General features: G+C 40.6%; 1 protein-coding gene across 1 annotated transcript; it reads left to right on the top strand.

Annotated features, from left to right (window-relative positions):
• On the top strand, positions 3,153 to 11,705 carry LOC8066717. Its single transcript, XM_021461135.1, has 4 exons — positions 3,153 to 4,480; positions 5,332 to 5,904; positions 8,206 to 8,781; positions 9,433 to 11,705. Exons 1-4 carry the CDS (start codon positions 3,392 to 3,394, stop codon positions 11,341 to 11,343), a joined length of 4,149 nt encoding a protein of 1,382 aa, XP_021316810.1. The 5' UTR covers positions 3,153 to 3,391; the 3' UTR covers positions 11,344 to 11,705.

Here is a 12,495-nt window from a genome sequence, read left to right as displayed (position 1 = left end):
TATGATGTGTGATGATGGATATACTCTTGTAATTAACTTTATGTCTTTGAGCACCAAACTTTGATGTATACAAATGTATGTATGTATGTATGTATGTATGTATGAGATGAAGTATTTAAATTACATGTTGCTATGTTACAAGACCAACCAATATCAATATATTTAAATAATAACAATAAAATAATAAATAAATAAATAGATAAATTAAAAAATAAATAAATAATACATATTTTAATAGGTTTACACAGGCGGCTCTCTTAGGAAACCGCCTGTGTAAATGTTCATTTACACAGGCGGTTTCTTAAGAGAGCCGCCTGTGTAAAATGTTTATACTGGCGGCTCTCAAGTGACCCCCTGTGGAAATGGACGATTTGTACTGGCCTCCAGCGCAGGCGGATCCAGAAAACGCCTGTAGAAATATATTACCAACCGCCTGTATAGTGTGCCAATGTACTAGTGGTCCAGCCTAGGGTCGCGGACAGTCCGCCAGTCCTCCGTATTCAGCTTCCAGAACTCATTTCCAACTTCGTTTCTCGCTGTTTTGAACGCCAGACAGTCCGTCCCAAACTCCGGACAGTCTACAGTTCATTCTTCTTCAGCAGAGAGAACCAATTTCTAGCAGTTTGTTTTTTCTTGTTGACATGCGGACAGTTCGAGCTTGATCGCGGACAGTCTGCCATTTTCTGGGAACGAACGTTGGACAGTACCCTCAACCCCGGACAGTGCGGGCCTTCCACGCAGATAGTCCGTGACTGTGCAGAGAGAGCCTTTACACTTTGCTGTCAGAGGGTTCGATCTCTTCCGTGTCAGAGTGTTCTCTAGTATGCTTAAGGCCTTGTTTAGTTCGCAAAATTTTTAGTTTTTAGCTACTGTAGCACTTTCGTTTTTATTTGACAAATATTGTTCAATCATGGAGTAATTAGGCTCAAAAGATTCATCTCACAAATTACAGGTAAACTGTGCAATTAGTTTTTATTTTCATCTATATTTAATGCTCCATACATGCGACCAAAGATTCGATGTGATGGGAAATCTTGAAAATTTTTGGGGTTTAAGGTATCTATCTATCTGTTAGCTCGTGTATTTCACGCTCTTGTGCTTCGCTTGAGTGTGTGTTACTTTTGGGTTTGAACTTGGGACAGTGGCCAAATATTTCGAAAGAAATTTGAGGCTCCCATTCACCCCCCTCCTCTTGTCGCTATTTCTGGTCCTTCAGTTTAATTACGGGCGGTAAAGTTTACCACCCGTCACCTCGAATGTTTGACATGCATGAAGTACTAATTGTATACTATTTATGAAACTAAAAACATGGCTAGAGAATAATTTACGATACGAATCTTTTAAGCCTAATTAGTCCATAATTAGACATTAATTGCAAAATAAAACGAAAATACTATGTTAAAACTATCTCAACCAAACAACACCCCCCTCGGTACATAGCACTGTAGATATGGCTTCCATGAACCTGTTCGACGGCAGCACAACCGCCACCTAACGTAACTTGTCAAAAAAAAAAAACCGCCACCTAACGTACGTGACCAGTACCAGGGCTTCAAGTCGTGCGCCAAATCACCAGATGAGCACGTACGGAACACAATGGCAGTATCTAGCCATATGGAGAGGGCCTGAGGGCGACGTCCCAACAAGATACTAGCAAGACGGATGTGTGGTTACATTAATTAATTTATAGACTCTGGATTATCCTTCATAACGGTAAATGTGGCTAATATATAGATAATATCAGGGGGATATTTTCAATCAATTATGTTTGATCATGGTAAGGTGGCTAATAATTTACAGATAACATTATGTCTCATAATGTCGGAGATGGCTAATTTAGAGAGAGTGTTAGGGCATAGTGGAAGGGATGATAATTTAAACACAAATTCAGGTGGTTATTTTGAATCTGTTGTATTCAGGTGAGTATATGTATCCAGGATTCGCACTCAAGGCCTCAACATTCCCTCAAGAAGCGTTCATAAGTTAAGCTTTACATAACACTTGTGACTATACAACCGATGCTATTATTTTAACTACACATTTACGAATCATGCATTGTATATTTGACACTCTAAACGATCTTAAATGAAAACTTGTTAACTGCAAAGTTGTACTAGATCTCATCAAATACTAAAACTTTGATGTTGCCTTTGTCTCCATTATATACATTGCTAACCATCTCAAATCCGATATGAGACCTTATATTAGATTGATATTTGCACCAGTAAACCATCTAAAATAAGATAAGTGTTAATCACAAAGTTTAAGATTTATTTGAACGTACTCTACAATTTTGTATAAACTTTATGTTGATCTGACCATAGATGAAAAAATATTAATTTTTAATTTTAAATATTCTATAACTATTGGTTGTATAGCCATGAACCCAGAAGTGATAAGTGACTATCACTGTAGTTTCATGACCACAACCAGTATTAACAGGTATAGTGTACTATCACCGCTGCTTGTGGCAAACCAACAATAATGGAAGTCCACCTACCACAGTACCACTACCGGGGCCTTGTTTAGTTCAAAAAATTTTGGCAAATCGACACTATAGCACTTTCGTTTGTATTTGACAAATATTGTCTAATGATGGACTAACTAGGTTTAAAAATTTTGTCTCGTCAATTCTGACCAAACTGTGCAATTAGGTTTTAGTTTCGTCTATATTTAATACTCCATGCATATGCGTCTAAAGATTCGACGTGACGGGGAATCTGAAAAATTTTGCAATTTTTTTGGGGAAGTAAACAAGGCCCGGGTGTAATATCACTGTGTTGACGCCACGAACCACACTCGGTTGAAGTCCAAAGCAACTGGCAGTGATTGTCCGATAGTAATTGTTGATTTTAGGATAATGAATTGTCCATAGACAATTTTATATATACTCTTATAAAGCAAAACCAAAATACCATATTTCTCTATGATTTCGTGAGGCCGCGTCAGCTCTCATTCTTTATAGCTCACCAAATGTTGTCTCTCCTATATATTTCCACTTTGTTTAGTTCACCCCGAAAATCAAAAACTTTTCAAGATTCCCCGTCACATCAAATCTTGCGGCATATGCATAGAGCATTAAATATAGATGGAAACAAAAACTAATTGCACAATTTATCTGTAAATCATGAGATGAATCTTTTAAGCCTAGTTACTCTATGATTGGACAATGTTTGTCAAATAAAAACGAAAGTGCTACAGTGTCGAAATCCGAAATTTTTTCGGATCTAAACAAGGCCTTGCTCCTCCTCGAAGTTATTGTATAAATTGTGCCCTGTGCACGGCCTCACCTTTGCAGAACTCGAAGTCAAAAAAAAAAAAAAAACACACACACACATCATCGGAGGGTACGTAGGGGCGAGGAGGAGGGACCTGAACCCAGGGAGTAGCAATGGCGGACCTTGTGCTTGGGTTGGCCAAGTCGGCGGTGGAGGGGACGTTGACGATGGCCAAGTCGGCGATCGAGGAGGAGGTGAAGCTGAAGAAGAGTATGCAGCGCGACCTTTTGCTTATCTCGGACGAGTTCGAGATGATGCACTCTTTCCTCAACGTTGCCAAGGAGCGTACCAGTGACGAAATGGTGAGGACCTTGGTAAGGCAGGTCCGCAACATGGCCTTAGATGTGGAGGACTGCATCGAATCCGTTGTCCTGGTGGATGCTAAGTCCCACTGGTGGCGCCGGTTTCTCACATCCTGCATGCTACCAGTACCACCATATGCGCCGGCTGCCGCCCTGGACGATGCAGTTGCTGCTGCAGAGTTGCTGAAGTCCAGGGTGGAAGCCATGGGCCAGAGGAACCAGCGCTACTGGCACATCCGCGACCACTCTGGCTCCTCCAAGTCCAAGTCCATCGAGAAGACTAATCAGCAGGCCGTGGCCAATGCTGCGGCAGTGGGCATCCTTAAAGAGGCCAGGAACGCCAAGAAGAAGGATAGCGGCTCAACAAATCTCGCCGAGTTGATCAAGAATAAAGACGATGTCCCGCCGCTTCAAGTAATCTCGGTGTGGGGAGCAGTAGGTGATCTTGGGGTGGCATCCATCATCAAGAAGGCCCACGACAACCCAGAAATATGCAGCAAGTTCACTCACCGTGCTTGGGTGAAGCTGACCCAATCCTTCAATCCCCATGAGTTCATGAGGGGCTTGATGGCTCAATTCTCCACAAACTATCAACAAGGAAGCCCAGTAGATTTGCCGAAACAGATAGATGCGATGATGGGTATGGAAGGTACACTACTCACCGAGGAGTTCGCCAAGCAAGTGAGCAACAACAGATACCTAATCTTCCTGGAAGATTTGTCCAGCACAGTTGATTGGGAGGCTGTCAAGATGTACCTACCTGACAAGAAGAATGGTAGCTGCATCGTTGTGCACACCCAACAGCTCGAAGTTGCTAGCTTGTGCGTCGGACAATCACACCGGGTAATGGAGCTAGAGCGGTTTTCAGATGACCATTCTGTTTGTGTCTTTTTCAATGAGGTATGCCCGAAAAATATCATTCTCTCTCACTTTTCATTTTCCTTTAGTCACTTTCAACATCAAAATATATACTATCTACTCCGTCCTTTCCAATTTATAGGGTGTTGTGGCATTTGTTGATACACAATTTTTATTATATCTCTAGACATATCGTGTATTTAGGTGTATAGATTTCGCTGCATATCTAGAAAAGCCAAAACGACCAATGGTTGCAATCGCTTCCCATCGCCTCCGTAAAAAACATCTTTCTTGATTTAATTCATGCGAGGGTAATAACGTCATTGCACAAGATTCTCTCAAACCTCAATCCCTATCATCAGCAGCGACGGCTCCCTGTAACACGCACTAGTGGACGCCGGCGGGTAGAACCCAAAGAAGATTTTAAAAAAACTTAAGAAGAAGATTTTTATCTAACTAACTATAGTACTTGAATCATACACCCTAACTATGCTACTCAAAATATTATTTTTACAATTATGAATTTACCCTTTTACTCTTCATTAAAAAAATAAAAAAAAGGAATTACCACTCCTCCATTTAGGTCCTAATCCCCATAATTTCGGAAGCGATGGGAGGCAATGGGACGTGTATGGCCCACCACACCTATTGCCTCCTATCGTCTTGCTCTCATCACCTCTCATCGCTTTTCATGTTCTGAGTCCACCGACCATAAACACACCAATCGCCTCTCATCGCCTCTCTAACTATTATAAAAATATTTATAACTTAATTAGAAAACAGGTGGTAGCATCTACAATATAATACCCTTAGTATTGACCATTATATATACACACATGCATGCACACATATGTACTTATTTATTTATTTATTTATTTCATAATGGCAAGCAGAAGCGCAGCCAAAGATATCTCATAGACCTCATCAACAAGAAAGACGACGGCCATGCTCCGCTTCAAGTGATCTCAGTGTGTGGAGAAGACGATGGCCATCTTGAGGTGGCATCCATCATCAACAAGACCTGTGGTGACGAGGACAACGACCCAGAAATCTGTAAGAAATTCAGGTACCGTGCGTGGGTAAAGCTGAGGCATCCCTTCAGCGAGCAGGAGTTCATCTTCAGATTGCTGGCTCAAGTGTGCACAAACTATTGTTTGCGCCATGGAAGCGCCCAAGATTTCATGAAACTGAATGGTCTGGACAAGGTTACCGAAGGCGTACAAATCGAGCAGCTTGTGAAACAAGTGATGAGCGATCAGAGATACCTAGTCTTCCTGGATGATGTGCACTTCAAGGAAGACTGGGACGCCGTCAGTAAATACCTACCTGACAAGAAAAATGGCAGCTGCATTGTCGTGCACACCCAGCAGCGCGATGTTGCAAGCCATTGCGTTGGAGAATCAGATGGAATATTGGAGATGGAGCTCTTCTCAACTGACCATTCTGTCAGTGTCCTTTTGAAAGAGGTATGTAAAAAAATTAATGAATTTCAGGAAATAAAATGGTTTCTCTCTCTCTCTCTCTCTCTCTTAAATACCACGTTAACATATAGTCGAGAAGATAGAGCTCCCTACAACACAGAAGCGCATACATAACTTTTCCCAAACGGCCTCTAGTGCACGTGTTTGTATACCAATCTTAATTTAATTATTTATGGCACTAGCTAGTCATTGTTTTGCCACATGATACTCAAAGCACCTCGCACATCCATCTTGCTCAACAGTATTAATTTTATTTTCTTAGATTACGAATTACCTGGACAGCTAAATTAACCATTGTTGTATATTTTATATCTCAACAGTTCGTAAGCCTAGTATTTGTAGTTAATCTACAAACACTATAATACAACAATACACCTTATGTTCTCTTCTATTTTTCACTGTTTATTTTTAGCAACAATGTATCTTAATGGCAATTTTAGGTGCAATTATGGTTTAGTTTAGATCATGTTTCTTAATGGCATAGGTAGGTAATTTAAATATAGATTCTTGGGTTAATCTATGTGGTTTTACGCAATCGTAGATGTGAGTAAATGTTTTGAAAGTAGAATAGATTCAATTACTATTATTACCAATGGTGATTAGAATCTACTGAATCGATGGTTAGACATTTATGATTTTTGGGATAAATTGTAGAATTTATCATTTCCTCAAATAGGTTTTGTGAGTATTAACTTGGTGGCTTCATTAGGTCCTTTAGTTAGAGTTTTTATGGTGTGAGTTAAGTAGATTTTATTTTGCATCCCTTTATGATATCATTAATCTATATTTTAGTTTTTAACTATTAACCTAGTTTGCCCAAGTTTTTAACCACATATTATGTTGGAACTCTAGTGCTTACTATAAATTTTTAATATTCATTTTTATTTATTAAATGAAGATTTTAGATACTAGGCTACCCTCACAATAAGCTAAATAGTCATGCCGGCTTGCACCATGGCGTTCAAGGTAATCAATTGTTTTATAATGCATAGAGTGTTTAAAATTAAAGTCTCAAGATTGAGTAAAGGTGCATAAAATGACATAATGTTTGAGTAAAGATGCATAAACTTATTTAAAATAAGAACATACTAAAATAACAATTCGATGCCATTGCTATCATATTTGTTAAGGGAACATTTTTCCACATAGGATGAGAGGCTGAAATAAATATTTATCCTAAGAGGTAATTGTTATGTTAACCTGACTACATTTTGGATCATAGTACTTTTACAACTTAATAATAGTAAAAGTGTGTAATTTAAAACATATCTAGCATACTCTATGGATATAGAATTATTTTATGCAATATCTTATAGTATTTGCATTTAGTTTTGAGATATACTATATGGATATTGAATTATTTTTTTAATAACGGTTGAGGTGAATAATTTAGATGCAAATTTATAGATGTAACTTTAATTTTAGGGTTACTTTGCATTACTTTACATAAGGTAGTTGTGAGTAGTTCATAAAAAAATATTAGGATGTTATTTTGAATTATGTTTTATATAATGGAATTCCGTGGTTAACAATTTTTTTGTGGGGTTATATTTGAATTACCTTTCATAACGGAAGACATGATAATTTAGATGTAAAATTTAGGCTGTTATTTTGAATTAGATTCATAATTGCAAATGTGGGTAGTTCAGATATAAATTGAGGGTGCTATTTTGATTTATCTTTCATAGTGGCATATGTGAATTCAGATGCTAATTTATGGTGTTACCTTATACATTTTTCATAACGGAAGAGATAGGTAACTTGGGAACGTATCCTGTGCAATCTAGCTTCGTGTGCAACCTATACAACCACCATTAAGGCCACAGGATCTAGATCCAACGTCTGAGATTTTTTTCATTTAAACCCTCCCATCTGGATAGACACGAGTTAGATTTAAACCCACGGGTGGAGGGGTTTAAGTAAAAAAAACCTCAGACGTTAGATCTATATTCTGTGACCTTAATTGGTGGTTGCATAGGTTGCACCCGAAGCTGACATGCATATGATACGTTGCCAGGTAACTTTTATATATAACATAACAGATTTGATTGCTACTACTTGAGATGATAGAGTCGGCTAAATTAAGGGCTATATGTTTCTGATTACTGTGAGATTTTTCTAAAATTTATGTCTTTTAGTGCCTTCGACGAGAACTAATGTGGAGATTGTTGCCACCTCTAGTTAGTAATAGTAAGATAGATAAGTTAGCAACGTTTCTATTTAGATCCGTTGTTTAGAAACAATCTTTGTAGCCTAATTGAAGCTGTTCCATTTTGCACAATGTAGGGTGAGGACGAGGAGAGGGCTATCAAGATGGAATATGCAAAGGAATGGATAAATAATAATCGTAAACCTGTTGGCCGCGGGGCAGATATAGAGAATCTTAGCGCCAACAAAGCAGGGGTTCGACCCGTGTTCGGGATAGCTGGTGTTGGCAAATCTTATATCGTCAAACACGTCTACTGCAAGCATGTGGTTAACCAACGCAGTTACTTCCAAAAGTTTGGTTGGGTGGATGTGCCCCATCCGTTCAACATACGGGACTTCTCATGGAGCCTACTCTTGGATTTGCACTCAGGATCCCTCCAACATGGTACCATGTTGAGAATCAGAGACCCCATTCAAGGGTGTCGTGAGCTTCTAAAAAGGCATGCTTGTCTCATTGTTATTGACGGTTTGCAGTCCAGGGAAGAGTGGGACTCGATAAAAGATGCCTTGGCCTTTGAAGCTGATGCTGACAAGAATCGAAGCCGTATCATTGTCATTGCAAATGAAGAAAGTGTCGCCTCATACTGTTCACCTAATTGGTGGAACGTCGAAGGCCTGGAACAGGATGATGCGTTTAAGCTCTTCGAACAAACGGTAACTTTACCATAAACATACAAATGCATTTTTTTCCCTAAGCATCCATATGCATATACTAGCATTTATTTATTAATTGAAAAGACAAAAGAAAAAGATACTCTCCTCGTCCCACATATCAATTGATTTTTATTGATACTACTACGGTTACCCCATTGCTTATTACCCCTTATCTCCTAGGTCTTGTTTAGTTTCGTAAGAAAAAAATTTCATGACACTGTAGCACTCGTTTGTTTGTGGTAATTGTTGTCTAACTATGAACTAACTAGGCTCAAAAGATTCGTCTCGTCAATTCCGACCAAACTGTGCAATTAGTTTTTATTTTTGTCTATATTTAATATTTCATGCATGCGTATAAAGATTCGATGTGACGGGGAATCTTGAAAAATTTTGGGTTTTTGGTGGAAGTAAACAAGGCCCTATAAAATATATTAGATCCAAGTTTATCTTAAGTCAAATAATGATGCCAAAATTAACCAAAGCTATAGAGGAGAGTATTCTCATTTCTCACATAAAAATGTAAATTATGACAATATCTTAGGTCACAGTATTTTCTTTAGCAATCTGGAGGTTATTGGTTCTTTACATATATATACATTATAAAAATGCCCGTGCTAATAAAAACTAAGAATTAATGCCTTTCATTAACAGGCATCTAAGCGGGGTAACGACAGTTTATGGCCCTCTGATCCGAGCCCTGCCGAGATTGAGCAAGCAAAAATTGTGCTACATAAGTGCGGTGGACTCCCCAAAGTGATAGTTGCTGTAGCTGACTTTTTCGCCGCTGGATGGAGATTCAACCCAATTCATCTAATGAAGGTGTTGGAGACCAACCCAGCGTTTACTTGTTTAAGGGATATGTTTGCCTGGGTGAATTCCTACTTCGTATCCTGCCCAGATTCGCTCAAGCCATGCATCTTCTATCTATCAATATTCCCCGTGAACCATAAGATTCGTCGGAGGCGTCTGGTGCGTCGGTGGATCGCCGAGGGCTACTCTACGGACACCAAGGAAAGCACCGCCGACGAGAAAGGGGAGAGGTCGTTTACCGACCTCTGCAGGCTAAACATGATCCAGGTGCCTGGATCGACAAGCCTGTCCTATTTGACGAGGATGCCCTCGTGCCAGGTCAATGGCTTCTTCCGCGAGTACATCATGTCTCGGTCAATGGAAGAGAACCTTGTGTTTGCGCTGGAGGGCCATTGCAGTCTCAACTCGCAACGCACCGGACGGCATCTCACCATAGGGAGCACCTGGGACCGAGATGTAAGCGTGTATCAGAGCATCGACTTCTCACGTCTGCGGTCACTGACAGTCTTCGGCAAGTGGGAGTCATTCTTCATCTCTGACAAGATGAGGATAGTCCGGGTGCTGGACCTGGAGAACGCATCATCGGTGACGGATGCTGACCTCGAACAGATTGTCAAGCTGCTGCCTCGCCTCAAGTTCCTCTCCCTAAGAGAATGCAAAGAGATCACTCGTCTCCCGGATTGTTTTGATCGCCTGAGGCAGCTACAGACTCTGGATATTAGACACACCATGGTTGTGTCGCTACCACTATGCATCACCAAGCTACAGAAGCTCCAGCATATTCGTGCCGGCACTAGCATTACTACAGCACAATTGGATGATGATGTCTCCAGCAGCGGCACTGCTCAAAGACTACCTGCAGCAGCAGAAGCAGGATCGGCATCGTCGTCGTCGATGGACAGGCAGCCACGAGCTGCTGCTGCTCTGGTGTCCCGGTCCCGGCTCCGGCTGCCGGGGTTGTGCGCACGCCGCCGCCGCGGCCAGCGGCTTTGTGGCTCTCGCAATGGAGGCGTTGAGGCGCCCCCAGGTATTGGGGAAATGATGGCCCTACACAACATCAGTGTCATTGACGTCAGTGTTGCAAGCGGCCGGGCAATCATTGATGAGCTCAAGAACCTTACCCAACTGCGCAAGCTTGGAGTCTCTGGCGTCAGACGAGAAAACTGTATCGAGTTTTGTTCTGCCATTTCGGGTCACCCGCATTTGGAATCCTTGTCAGTGTGGGTGGACCATAATCAAGCTGGCTGCTTGGTTGCCATTTCCTCGCCCCCTGAGGAACTACAGAGCCTTAAGCTGTACGGGTGTATAGACAAGCTGCCAGCCTGGATCAAACTGCTGCCGAATCTCAGTAAACTGAAACTACAGATCGACAGGATAATGCAGCAGGACGTGGACCTTCTCATGGATTTACCAAGTCTAAACATTCTATGCCTTTGTTCCAAGGAGTTCCAATATGGAGAGCTCCGGTTCGAGGGACCCTGTCGCCGGCTATGGGTGCTCGAGATTGATTGCAACTGCAGGTTAAAGACTGTTAAGTTTCGGGGTACTTGGTTTTCAATGCCACAGCTTGAGGTCCTCAAGATCCGCTGCCAAAATAATGTGTCGTCCTTGGAGTTTTCTGGGCTACAGCAGCTTCGCAAGCTCAGGGAGGTCTCGCTCACCGGATCCTACGATGACAAAGTGAAGCAACAGTTGAAGAGCCAACTTGGTGAGAACCAGAGGGACATCAAGCCTGTTCTGAAGCACAACTAGCTAGTTTCGTCCGCCCATATATATGGCCGTACGTTCGCATTGGCACACGGTTGTTGCTGTTCATTTCATTCTATCTGCTACTCTCTTTCCAGTCCTCTCCATCCGGTATATAGAAGATACATGCAACATGCATGTTCTTCTATGATTTTTCATCCCAAAATACTCGGCAGTTTGGCTGCATCCAGTCCATGCTAGTTCACTGAATCAATGATGTAGTATGTATTTACTAGCTAGTACTAGTGTACATGCAATGGATTTATTTTTGTCAAGCTAGCACGTTTATTTGAATCCAACTTTTTTTTTCTTTGTTTTGATGTATTATTAAAATTTCTAATTTTCTGGACTATATATGTATTTAATTACGACAACGTGTGACATATTATATTTTTTTATTTCCCTCCTTCATTTTTTATTAACTTTTTTGATAAACATGTGGCTGCATCAGCGTGTGCAATAATTCACAGAATAGCCTCTTACCAGTTTTCCTGCTTGTGTTTCGGATACACACAAATCTCGTACAGTGAGCAATATTGGGCCTATCTTATTCAGGTTTTATATTTGGTCTAAACTGATCCTTTTGTGGATCTGAATCTTCCTCCTCCTCCTCCTCCTCCACCACCTCTTCCTCTTCTAGATTTAAGTCCTCCTCTAGATCTCAAGGATGCTCCGGCGAGCTTTGGTGATGGACCAGAGCTGGACCAGCCTGCACTTCATACCCATCCCCTTGTTATTTTGTAGGCTTTTTTTTTCTCTTTTCCCGTGTTGTAATGGTTTTTTTTATGTTACAACAAATAATTTTTGAATGTTGTAATAGGGTGATTCATGTGTTGCAGAAAGGGAGTCCTAATATTAGGATTGTTGCAATAGGGGTTTTTGATTGTTGAAATTATCTGTTTCAAATGTTGCAGCACTAAAAAGTGATCTTTTGAAATTGTTGAAATTATCTTTTTCAAATGTTGCAGCACTAAAAGGTGATTATTGAGTAGTTTCTATTTTTCCATGTTTCATGGTTGATTTTGCAATGTTGCAGTACTACTACTTGAGATGTTGTACTACATACTTTTAGAATGTTGCAATACACAACTTTTTGATATTGCAGTACATATAGGTAGCGATGTTGAAGTATTTTATATTGCGATGCTGCACTACATA

The sequence above is a fragment of the Sorghum bicolor genome, chromosome 5 (genome assembly GCF_000003195.3).
Source record: "Sorghum bicolor cultivar BTx623 chromosome 5, Sorghum_bicolor_NCBIv3, whole genome shotgun sequence".
In the NCBI taxonomy this organism is placed as follows: Eukaryota; Viridiplantae; Streptophyta; class Magnoliopsida; order Poales; family Poaceae; genus Sorghum; species Sorghum bicolor.
The sequence above is the reverse complement of the archived record's forward strand: the minus strand, read 5'-3'. Positions and strand labels throughout refer to the sequence as shown.

Excerpts from the sequence above, each read along its gene's own strand:
- LOC8066717 (XM_021461135.1), top strand. The coding sequence starts at position 3,392 with ATGGCGGACCTTGTGCTTGGGTTGGCCAAGTCGGCGGTGGAGGGGACG. Across the intron at positions 4,481-5,331 it reads TTTGTGTCTTTTTCAATGAG|AAGCGCAGCCAAAGATATCT; the intron begins GTATGCCCGAAA and ends AATGGCAAGCAG. Across the intron at positions 8,782-9,432 it reads TTAAGCTCTTCGAACAAACG|GCATCTAAGCGGGGTAACGA; the intron begins GTAACTTTACCA and ends TTTCATTAACAG.